This window comes from Gossypium arboreum, chromosome 5 (genome assembly GCF_025698485.1).
Source record: "Gossypium arboreum isolate Shixiya-1 chromosome 5, ASM2569848v2, whole genome shotgun sequence".
In the NCBI taxonomy this organism is placed as follows: Eukaryota; Viridiplantae; Streptophyta; class Magnoliopsida; order Malvales; family Malvaceae; genus Gossypium; species Gossypium arboreum.
In genome coordinates, this window is record NC_069074.1 from 91,447,059 (window position 1) to 91,458,827 (window position 11,769).

The 11,769-nt window shown below is 32.9% G+C and overlaps 1 protein-coding gene across 1 annotated transcript; it reads right to left on the reverse strand.

Moving 5' to 3' along the window:
* Positions 1–1,239: 1,239 nt before the first annotated feature.
* LOC108451062 (heterodimeric geranylgeranyl pyrophosphate synthase small subunit, chloroplastic-like) lies at positions 1,240–2,178 on the reverse strand. Its single transcript, XM_017748796.1, has one exon. It carries the CDS (start codon positions 2,176–2,178, stop codon positions 1,240–1,242), a length of 939 nt encoding a protein of 312 aa, XP_017604285.1.
* Positions 2,179–11,769: the final 9,591 nt, after the last annotated feature.

Below are 11,769 nucleotides of genomic sequence, written 5' to 3' on the forward strand. Positions count from 1 at the left end.
GAGAATTTAGATTTTTCGGTAGAAATTTTTGAAATATTTCGTGGAAAGTTGATGGAGCCTTCAACAGATCTGATTTTAAGTTGGGGATATATATACTTAGTTTAGCTTGAACTTTGTCTCTTACCTTTACTAAGAGCCGCGTTAAAGTTATAGAAAGGAATATCTCACCCACCGTGCAAATTCATAAATTACTTTTGGTGGGATTTAAACTCATGTCCTATGATATATAAGAGTTAGATTGGTAAGATGGTGTCACTTGATGTTAGCTAGATCAAGCGGGTGAAGGCACTCCCCTTCATGAATTCAACTGTTTTCGGTTATGTCTGTTCTTGATATTGTGAGGTTATAGACAAAATAATAAAATGGGCTTTTAGATTTCTTAAAAGTTGGAGGAAAAAATTTTAGGTCCCTTAAAAGCTAAAAAAATAATTTTGGAGCCCCTTAAAAGTTGGTAAAATTTTTTTTTTTACTTTTAAAAGTTCAAAAAAAAATTTAGACCCCTTTCAGCGTTGGGCCCTAGATGGCCGCACCTCTAGCGACCCCAAGGCCAGGCGTGTTTTCTTGTTTCAGAGCATCTACCATTATACCCACAATGATCGGCCATACTATCGCTATCCATAATAGAAAAGAACATTTGCCCATTTATATAATGAATCGTATGGTAAGATATAAATTAGGAGAATTCGCACCTACTATAATTTTTTTGTGGACAAGCAAAAAATGATAATAAATCTCGTTGTTAATATTATTATAATAATAAAATAGAGATTAATTAATGAATTCATTAGTAAGAGGTAAACTTTATGATAAAGATAAAAGAAACACAGGAGGAACCCATATACAACTTCAATTGTTATATAATTTGGATTGTTAATTGGTTTAATAGTAGAATTTGATAAAAACGCCTTGAACTGAAGAAAGTATTTATCCTAACTCTGACCAAATGTTCTTTCGTACCAACAATCAAGAACAAAAATGCGAATATAGTTAAATGATAAAATTTCTCTTTGCCGAGGAGAAGATGCGAGTCCGATATTCGACTGATGACACTTCCAAAATATCTTTCCATTAAACTAATTAATATATGTCAACCAAACGAGTTATTGAATTTTTTTCTTATTCTAAATTATGACATCATTTGTGAAAAAGGGACATGTTTTAGAACATACTTTTAGTACAACGAAAGCGCTAGCTTTGGGATATTACTTAGATTTGGACCATTTGGATATCTCGTTTTAATCATTGCTTACAAAGATCAAATGGACTAGATTGTGTGTTGAATATTGCTTTCACCTTTGCTTCATTGAACCCTCTCAGTTCATTGTTAGCCAAATTTCTCAGCTCCTCCACCAATTTTTCCATCAAATCCTTGTCACTACTGCTTCCAATTCTACTCATAATCCCTTCTATTTTCCCTATATATAAACCATACTTTCTCATTTTCTCTATTTCATCTTCACATCCCTCTCCTATTATTGCTCCACAAGCACCCGCACAAGCATACAATGTTCCTTCATATTTTTCGGAGACACGCTCGATTTCTTCGATGTGGCTCGACTTGTTATTGTCGGATTGATAAGATTCCACTTCATCGTACTGTCCGTAAATCATTCCTTCCGAACCAATCGCACGTGTGATCTCAACCATCACACGTAGAATTCGATCCGAGTCATTTCGGGCTGGATCATCGGATTTAGCCAAAAGCTCGAACCCAAATGGTATCATTGCATTACCAATTTGTAACTCAATGCCTGGACCATACACATGTTGAATTTTGGACATAGGCCTAGAGGTTTCACTCCGTGGAACATACTCATGGGTGAACGAAGCCGCATACAAGAGATGAATCGTCGACGCTGCTGGCAAAGCTCGATCACGATGACCACCGACCAACTCACAAGCCGCCACGCATAAAGCCGAAGCGGTGGTCCGTGGGGCAGCAAACGTTAAATGGTGCATGGGCTCCAATACAGAGAGCGGTTCACGTATAGGGATAGCCTGTTTGAGATGCTCTTCGATATCTTCGTTTATAGAGGCCCAATAAGATTGGTTGCATGACATGGTAACCTTCAAAGGCTTGTTATAAGACAAAAGCAAAGGAAATGGACGGTTGGGATTTGGTCTAGAGGGAAAATAAAACATTGGGTTGCCATTGATGTGGGAGAAAGCTTTCGCCATGAATGAAAAAGCTTAAGGATGTGAAGGAAAGTGATGTTATTGCCTTAAGGTATATAATGGGAGTTGTTGAAGAAGAGGAAAGCTGAGGTCAATTATACAAGGCTGAGGAAAGCTGAGGTCAATTATATAAGGCTCTCACTGTCTCTTAAGAATTAATTTTATAATCTATATTTTGGAATTATTAGACATGTGAGATCCTGAAAGATCACGTTTATAAATGACTAATTAAATATAATCACTTTAATTTTCTTTTTGTTGATTTAGTTTTTATTTATTTTTAGTTAAATTTGATTCTCGATCTTTAAAAGAGTTAAATTTAATCATCAAATTTTAAAATAATTAAATTATTTTTAACAAAAATAGTAACTAAAAAATTAATTTTTAAACATGAAAGCTCGGATGACAATACATCGCATTTTGTATTAATTTTTAAATTTATTTTTAAATTTTAAATTATTGTTGATATGACATATAAGATAAATAGTGGCATGTCAATATAATGTATATAGCCTACCATGCGGGTTGTCATGCCAACATCGTTAAAAAATTATTATTTCTATTAAAAATAATTTTACTCTTTTTAAAAGTTAATAGCTAAATTTAGCTAAAAAAAGAATAATAATCAAATTAACAAAAATTACAAAATCATTGAATAAAACAACATTGGAAGGTTCATAGGCGGCTGAATATTTATTCCATAAGGGTTTATTCGATCCAATCGTACCACGTGATCCTTTAAAATGTGTTATGAGTGAGTTAGTTCAGCTCCATGATTTTTTTCTTTTGAATCAAAATTCAATCAAGTAGAGTTTAAGTGAAATTATTTTATTTGTAGTGAAAATGTAGTTAGTTAGTTTAACAGAATCAAAGCCTATAGGCTTTGACTTTGTGACAAAAATAGAATTGTAGAAAAACAAATTATGTGGATAATTATTATTATTCGATATTACTAAAGAGTAAACCTCTAGCAATGAGATAAAAAGCGAATTTTGCATTTTATGAAATGAAATTCGAATTTGGAGAGACAAATAAAACGAATTTTATCTTCCTCTATTGCGTATGTATATATAATTTAAATAGAGAAAAAACAGAATAGAAATATGAAGTTTTACATCTTTCTATATCTCTCGAAAATTCTATTTTACTAATAATCCTTGTTCTTAGATCAGATTTTTACTAATAAAGAAAGTAAAAATAAGAATACAGTAAGATAATAAAGAAAGTGAATTATCTTATCATACACCTATTTTATTTGCTTTAGAAAGATGAGCAAGTCCTTTTATTTAATTCTACATTCCTTGCACTTATTAGATATCTTTTTTTTTTTTGATAAATAACTTATTAGATATCTATTAGATATATTTAGGGTGGGTTTGAATGGGTGGTGAGTTTATTTAATATAAAAACAGCGGTGGAGATGAGATTAGATATTGTAGCGATACTGTAGTGTGAGACAAAAAAGTAAGTTAAACGCACTGCACTGCACACAATCGCCCATCCAAATCCACCCTTAGTATTTAGATATAATTAGTAAAATAGACAAATTATATAACAATAACAGGTAGAAATATTAAATTGAGGTACACATTTTATGACAATTTTCAGCAATTTTCCCTCTATTTTTGTGCCTTTAGTAGGTCTTGTATTTCCGGTAATTGCAATGCCTTCTTTATCTTTGTATGTTCAAAAAATTAAGATTTTTTAGATTCGGTGAGGCCAACACAGAATCTTATCTTTTTTTTTTCTACATCACTTAAAAAGCCAATAAATCAACATTTTCGAGGCTAAAATTTATGAGCTAAAAGTTTTATTCATTTACTTCAAATTAAATGTAAAAAAATAAATTATTTACTTTATAGTAAACAAACTAATTTGTTCTTCAACCTATAATACGGTTAGTTCTCTCTATAACTGTTTTATTTGTCTATGAAAATTTTAGATGTTGGAAAGATAATTGTTATATACCCATAACAATATTTGAGATTTAGATTTAGATTTTTTAATAAAATTTAAAATTTTAATTCTATTTATTAAAGATTATTTTAATTAATAAAATATAATTAATATAATTTTATGTAAAATTTAAACATATTATTGAAATAACATCTTAACTAAAATCTATTGTTTTATTTAACTTAGGAATATAACTAATTTTACTAAAATTTGAGACAAAAGATTATTATAGAGAACTAATTTAGTAAAAGCGTGTTATGATTGTTATTGTTATAGAAGGTAAAAATAAAGCAAAAGAATATGGTTTTACAACAAACTTTTTTTGATCAAATAAAGGAACTAGTTATCATTAAATCGAAATTAAAATATTGTTCGATACATGATACAACTATGCACATCACTAGTTAGGAGTCCTACATAACTAGAATAAATGTTAAATTGAATAACCATTTGCATATTTGTTTCCTTCCTAAAATACGTGCTTGAATGACCTAGAAGTTATATTGCGGAGGAGCATCCTGCACTCATCAATCAAAATGGAAAAGTAAATATTAGATACTTTATCAGTAGGCATAAATTAAATAATGGTAATAGCATGCACTTGTATTTCAAGTTGAGTAATGTTCAGATCCCTAACCATTAAGAGCCCATCTTTCAATGTCCATAGTTCTGCCTCAACATTGGTGGCTTTTGGAATATGTCAAGAAGCTCCAATTATCCACCCATCAGAATGGTTCCTAACGAGAGCTATATCCTATACTATAACAAGATTAGCTATGGATGATCCATCAGTGTTAAGTTTGAACTAGTCCACTGAAGGTGGTTTCCAAGACATTGGATTAACATAGGGTAACTCTTTTCTATTAACTCTATCAAGGAACTATCCTTTAAGACAATAATCTCTAATGACAGAGCATTGTGAGTAAGCTAAACCTCTCAGAGGGTAAAAGCAAATCGGTCATTCCAAGGGATTTTAGGTTTGCTTGCCCAAACCTTGGAAAAGAGGTTACCGACAAGCTAGTCATCCTAATTGACACCACGAATGAGGGGTCCTGGGTAGAATCAGAAATGGAACACCAAATATTCCAAGTAACCTAGCAATTGTAACGCCCCAAATTTCTATAGATTCGGTGTTTGTGATTGTTGAGCATGGAGGTATCTAAACATTTGTATTGTGTTGGTTTGGCATAAAATTTTATGTTGGTTTAAATTTTATGGACTCTGGGGTGTGTTTGGGACGTCTCAAGTTCGAGCTTTAACTTGGGCTAGTTTTGGGTTTTGTTTGAATAAAGCCTGACTTTCGAATAATGGGCTTAAAAGAAATTATTGGTAAAAACTTAACAGAATGGGCCTGCTAGTCTAGTGGTTAAGTGGCAAGGGTTAATGCTAGAGGCCCTGTGTTCAAATCTTGGTTTGGGCATTATTTTTGCCACTAAGGCTGTGATAGAATTGGAGGTGAACTAAAACACTGAAAAGGGTAGGGTTTATCAGATCTTTTTGAGAGGTTCCCCAAAAGAACTCTTCCAGTCGAATTTCTCTTCTATTTTTTCCCTCTCCACATTCTTTTTCTTTGTTTTCTTTTTGTCGAAAAATCCCCTCTTGTGCTGCCGAAAGTTCTTTACACTACTTCCTTTCCATTTTCTCTCTTTTCGATAGTTTTACTTTTGTCTTTAGAGACGCGCTTTTGGTAAGTGTAGAGATGTGTTTTATTTCGTTTTAGTAAATGTTGGGTTATTAAGAGATTAGTTTCTGTTTAGGAGATAATCAGGGTTCTGTGGATCACTAACCGATATTCTAAACAGCGAGGAATCGTCGTTTTTTGTTTAAGGTAACATTATCATTAACTTTTGAGATTTGTATGTTTTCTTGGTAACTCGGATTAAGTGATTAAAAGGGTGAAATACTGTTCAATAATAAGTTCTGGAGTGCCCGGGATTGCGTTAGCTTCGAATCGATATCAGGTGTGTACTCTGATTACGCAGGAAACGAGTTTCGATGAAAGTTGAAAAGTGGCATGTCGATACCACACGGGCGTCTAGTCTACCCGTGTGGTAGCCTACGTCGCGAGACACGGGCGTGTGACTGACGAGCCAAGCCGTGCGCACGCTATATGGGCGCAACGGACACGGTAGTGTGAATGGGCAAGATCGTGTGAGAGGCACAGGCTCGACCATTAGAGCCGTGTAGGCCACACAGGCGTATGGGTCACACGAGTGGACCACACGGGCGTGTGGGTCACACGGGTAGACCATACGAACGTGTGGTATTCTGGGCCAGGCCGTGAGATTCACACGGGCAAAGCCAATTTGGGTCATGTGGGCCGACACGAGTAGGGCACACTGGCGTGTGAGTCCAATTTTGTTAAAATGTTCTGTAAGATTTTACGGGTTGCCCAAGTCGACTGTGACCTGTAGTAGGGTTGGTAAGCCTTATCTAGACTCTTAATTCTGTGATGTATGTGCTCGTATGATATACTTAGCATGATTATCTGATCTGTTCTGTAAATAAAGTTATGATCTGTTTGTCTGCATTATAGCATGCCATACTTGTATGATGCATTGCATGGGGGTGGGTTTGACGAAGTGAAGGGGGTATCAGAAGGGCTTCATAAGCCCGATATCTGGCAGCTAAGCTGCATACTTATGATATATGCTGCGATGCGGCACCTTATGGTGTGTAGAGTTGGATGGGTCGATTATATCCCCATATACGGTGTGCAGGGATAGGTAGGTCGATTTTATCCCCACATGGTATGTTGGGTTGGTCGGAGTTGGTGTGCAGGGCTGGTGGGTTTACTCTGTTATTCTGGTCTGTTATGCATGTTACATTTGATATGGGCTGAAGCCCTAAAACTGTATTTTGTTATCTGTTTGTATGCATGTTCTACTGTGGGGATGTACACATTAAGTTGCGAAACTCACCCCTTTATTTATTTTATATATTTAGGTAATCCCCAGCAGTAGATAGATCGGTGTGACGGAAGGCTTGATGGTAACCACTTAAGGATTTTTGAGTAACACTTTATTTTGGCTGCTTTATTTAAATATATGTTTTGGGATTTTTAATTGTTAAATCATTGATTTATGAATTAATGATGTTTTAGCTTCCGCGATTAATGAAATGTTTTCACTTAATATTTGGAATAGAGATTTCACGACTTAAGTAAAGATAACAAATTAGACGATTTTTAACTTGCTAAGGTTTTCCTAAAAAGCACTCTCATGTGATGCCGCCAGATTCGGCCATAGCGTTTAGGCCAGGTTTGGGGGTGTTACAGCAATCCCTGAGTAGATGCTGGATATCTTCTTGTGAAGTAGAGCATGGTGGACATAAATACTCCACAAGGAATTTTCTATGTTGGAGGAAAGATTTAGTGGGGACAACTTTAAATCGATATTTTCAAAGGAATATTTTCAATTTCGGAGGTAACCTAGATCTTCAAATGGATGTCTACAAATGAGAGTTTGAACCCGACCCCAACAAACACTACAAAGTTAAAGAATACACACTCGTAAGTATGAAACAACCATTTGTGTATAGTTGCAACAAACTTGATTATTATAATGAAATGTTGTTATAGAGGATAGTAATTATGGAGATGGTTAACTATTAAAGACCCACATATGTGAAAAGTGATATTAGAACAATTTAAAACTGCTCTAATTATGAATATAATCCCTTTTATGAAACTTAAAAGTTGATCTTTCTATTTTAATTTGTTAAAACTTAATCCTCGTGTTTTACAAAAAGTAAAAGTAGTCCAACCATTGGTAAATACTTAAACTTGAACTGTTAAAATTTGCAAATTTGTTGCATATAAATGTTAAGTCTTGGTTAGTCCAATTTTCTTTGCTTTTCATAAAGATTTCCTTTTGCCATCTCATGCCTTTGTCTTGCCCTGATTCTATCTTTGGTGTTGGTTGTGGGTATTGTAGAGGTTTTGTAAGTCTCGTATGTCTTGTTGTTGGTATGACGTTGTTTTATTGCAAGGAAGTAGGTTTATGGGCTAATTGATTTGATCCTGTTAGGGGAAGATTGTGAGAAGCGTGATTTACCGTCAATGAATTAAGAGATTTGTAGGGCTGCAGTCCTAATTGGGTAAGTGATCAAATTTTTGTGTTAATGGTTAATTAGTGTTATTAAGGCCAAATTTTAACATTTGCAGCCAAGTTAGTGATTTGGAATTAGCATATCACTGATAATTCTCACATTCTTAATGTCGTTTTAGGTTCTGGAATTCTCGTTGTTGTGTTGGCATCGAAAATGACCAAGTGTGTACCTTCTATACTGAAAATTAGTAAACGACGTGAAGCTAAAAAACTCACTGTCAATGCCACACGACCATGTTTCGGGCCATGTGGGCTACACGGATTGGGTCAAGTGGGCCATACGGGCGTGTGGACTCATTTTCAGTAAAAATTAGTTAAGATCGTATTTGATGTGCGTTTCGAGGTTAGCCGCTTTGTAGGGTCTGTTATGTGTTATGTATGACCTTTATGTTTGAAATTTGAAATTTTGCTTCTGTATGTGCAACTTTTGAAAGTATGCTAGCATTTTTTTATGCATAAAACATGTATGAAATGTATGCATCTGGATATCTGGTTATTAATTGCATATGCATTGGGGTGGGATAATTATGTGATGGAGGAAGTGTTGGAAGTTTAATGATCAGTCTTATCTAGTGGTTTAAACCACATATCTATTTCAGTGGCTTAGCAGCAGATAAGCACATAATTTATGGTAGCTTGATTGCACTATTCTGAAAAGTGACATACGTTCACTGTTATGGTGTGTGGGGTTGGATGGATATTTATTACCCTAATTGGTGTGTAGATGGGGGTAGGATCTGTATATGTACCTGTATCTACATCTGTATATGTATATGTAATTGCATCTGTATTTGTAATCGGTCTGTCATATTGCATCGCGAGATATGTCATGCATTTGTAAACACTATGAATTTTCCATGATTTTGTTATATGTTCTATTTGTATTGGCTGAGTTGCACATTGAGCTTGTAAGCTCACCCAATTATGTTTATCTTCTTAAATGATCAGCAAACTTAGGATTGGGCGGCTTGCGGGAACTCGGATTGATATTCTTGTTAATAAATAAGACGAATTACGTTTTTTTAACTATTCTGGACTTTTCTGGACTTTTTGGACCATAAACTATTTTACATTTAATTTTTTGTTTTAGTTGTTTTGTTAGACTTTAATATTTTTTATCGTAACTGCAAATTATATGTTTTCATAAATTAAAGTCATGGTTTTCAAAATTTAATACTCTAAAAAATTTCCACTGCAAAACAAAGTAATCAATTAAACGATTTTCCATAAAATGAATAATTTAAAACTCAAATTTTCTAAAAACTAGAAAGAGGTTTGCGAAAACTAAATTTTTAAGATCATCTGATTTTTAAGAGTTACATTTGAGTTTCTAAACAAGTTCATGTAATTCCTCAAGATTCGGCCATAACGTCCAAATTGGTTGTGGGGTGTTACAAACTATAAAGCTATAGGGATTAAATTAGTAAATGAAAAAGATAGAAGCCCTTATAATAAACAATAAAATAGTAAAAGGGTTTATGTTTATGTTGCAAATAAATCTTCCACTTATCTTCTAGATATAAAATTATGTCAATTGTGAGTATTTTAACTATACCAAAAGAATTTTATTTTTAAATATTTTTTAAGTATGTTGATATGTTTTAAGGAATGAATAAAATTTCATCTATTGAAAAAAAAGGCACAATGACTTTTTTTATCCTCAAATTTTACAAGATAAACGTCATTTTAGCCCTCTTATTATTTTTCACCTCTTTTAGCCCTTAAACTTGTATTTTTTATCAAATCACTCCAAAATTAATAGAAAAGTTAACGTTTGTTAATTTGCTAACGTGAGATACACATGGATAACATGTTAGCATTAATTAATATTTAAATTTTAAAAAATATATAAAACTAAATGTTGGCATGTCATCCACGTGGCAATCTACGTGTATGCCATATCAACAAAGTTAAAAAAACATTAATTTTTTCATCTATTTTTCGGTAATTTGACAAAAAAATCAAGTTTAAGGGATAAAAATGATGAAAAATTAAATGAATGACTAAAATGATTTTTTTGTAAAGTTAAAGGGCCAAAAGAGTCATTATACGAAAAAAATAAAATTTCATTTTATAAAGCCGGTGCCAAGTGCCAACATGTACGACAGAGTTAGGTGGCAGCACGTGCATCACGTGAATCAAATAGGCCATCATCCCTTCACCCTTGATAATGTATTTCAATATAAAAGGTGGGTATCAACATCAACAAAAAGAAAAATTGATCATAAGATAATACTTAAATACTCATACTTAGTTACTTTTTATAAAGTAGAATTCAAATTTTAGATTTTAAAAGTGATTACATGATTGAATGTTAGCTTTTAGAAGTAATTATATGAATATTAATTTTTTTAATAATTTTATTATACGTTCTGATTATATTTGTTCTTTTTGATACAATGTTTAGAATTACTTATAGTCTTACCTAACCCATAAATAAGAGGATAATGTGCTTCAGCACACTTCTTCCTGCATTGACAATAATGCCTATGCCGATCAAGCTAATACTCAATCGGCTTATATGAATATTTTTAATTGTAAAATGGCCTTTTTGGGTGGGACAAGCTGGCCTGTCTGGGCTTGAAAAATATTTTGGAATGGAGTCGTGGCCCAACTCATGGACACTGCTTCTAGTTGGATAATGTAAAAATAGAAACACCAAAAAATCTAAGATAGTTAGATGATTAAAAAAGAAAAAAATGAATAGCTAGGTGACCATTTTTCAACTTTTCATAGTTGGGTGATTATTTTGTAATTTTTTATAGTTGAATGACAAAAAAAAAACATATTTGGGTGACTATTAATGTAGTTTACCCAAAAAACCCTCTTTTTAATATAAAATTAGGGGAAGGGGATAGGGGTAACACAATTCGAACCCGTGCCAAACGAGTGCCTGACAAGAACCCTCATCTTAGAAATTGAGTGTTGATTTAAATAATAGCCCAAAGAGAGTATTGATTCAAATAATATGCATGATGAACATCTATATTATTTATTAAGCCACTGACTGAGTTGATATCACCCTTGATCTGGCCATCAATTCAGTCAAAAAATTATGAAATTTTCATTTTGTAATTAAAAAATTATATTATTCAAGGTTATTTGAGTCTTTTCATTTAAAAAAAAAAACAATTAAAAAATATGCATATAGTGATATTTGAATCCATGTCATTTACATTATTAAAATTTTAAATTCATCACTCAACCAAAGCTCTATTTTAATATATTTTATACATTTTGGTTTTAATATGCACAATTTGTTATCTTCATCACTTTTATATCTATACTTACTATGTATTGAGCCCTTGACTGAGTTGGTGTCACCCTCAACCAAGTCACCAACTCGGTTAAGAAATTACGAAAATATTCTTTCGTAATTAAAAAGGTTATATCATTTAAGGGTATTTTAGTCTTTTCATTTTAACAAAAACGAATTAAAAAATATGCAAATGTTGGGATTTGAACCTCTGCCAATTCCAAAGCATTATTTTAATGTATTTTTATATATTTTGGTTTTAATATGCACAAT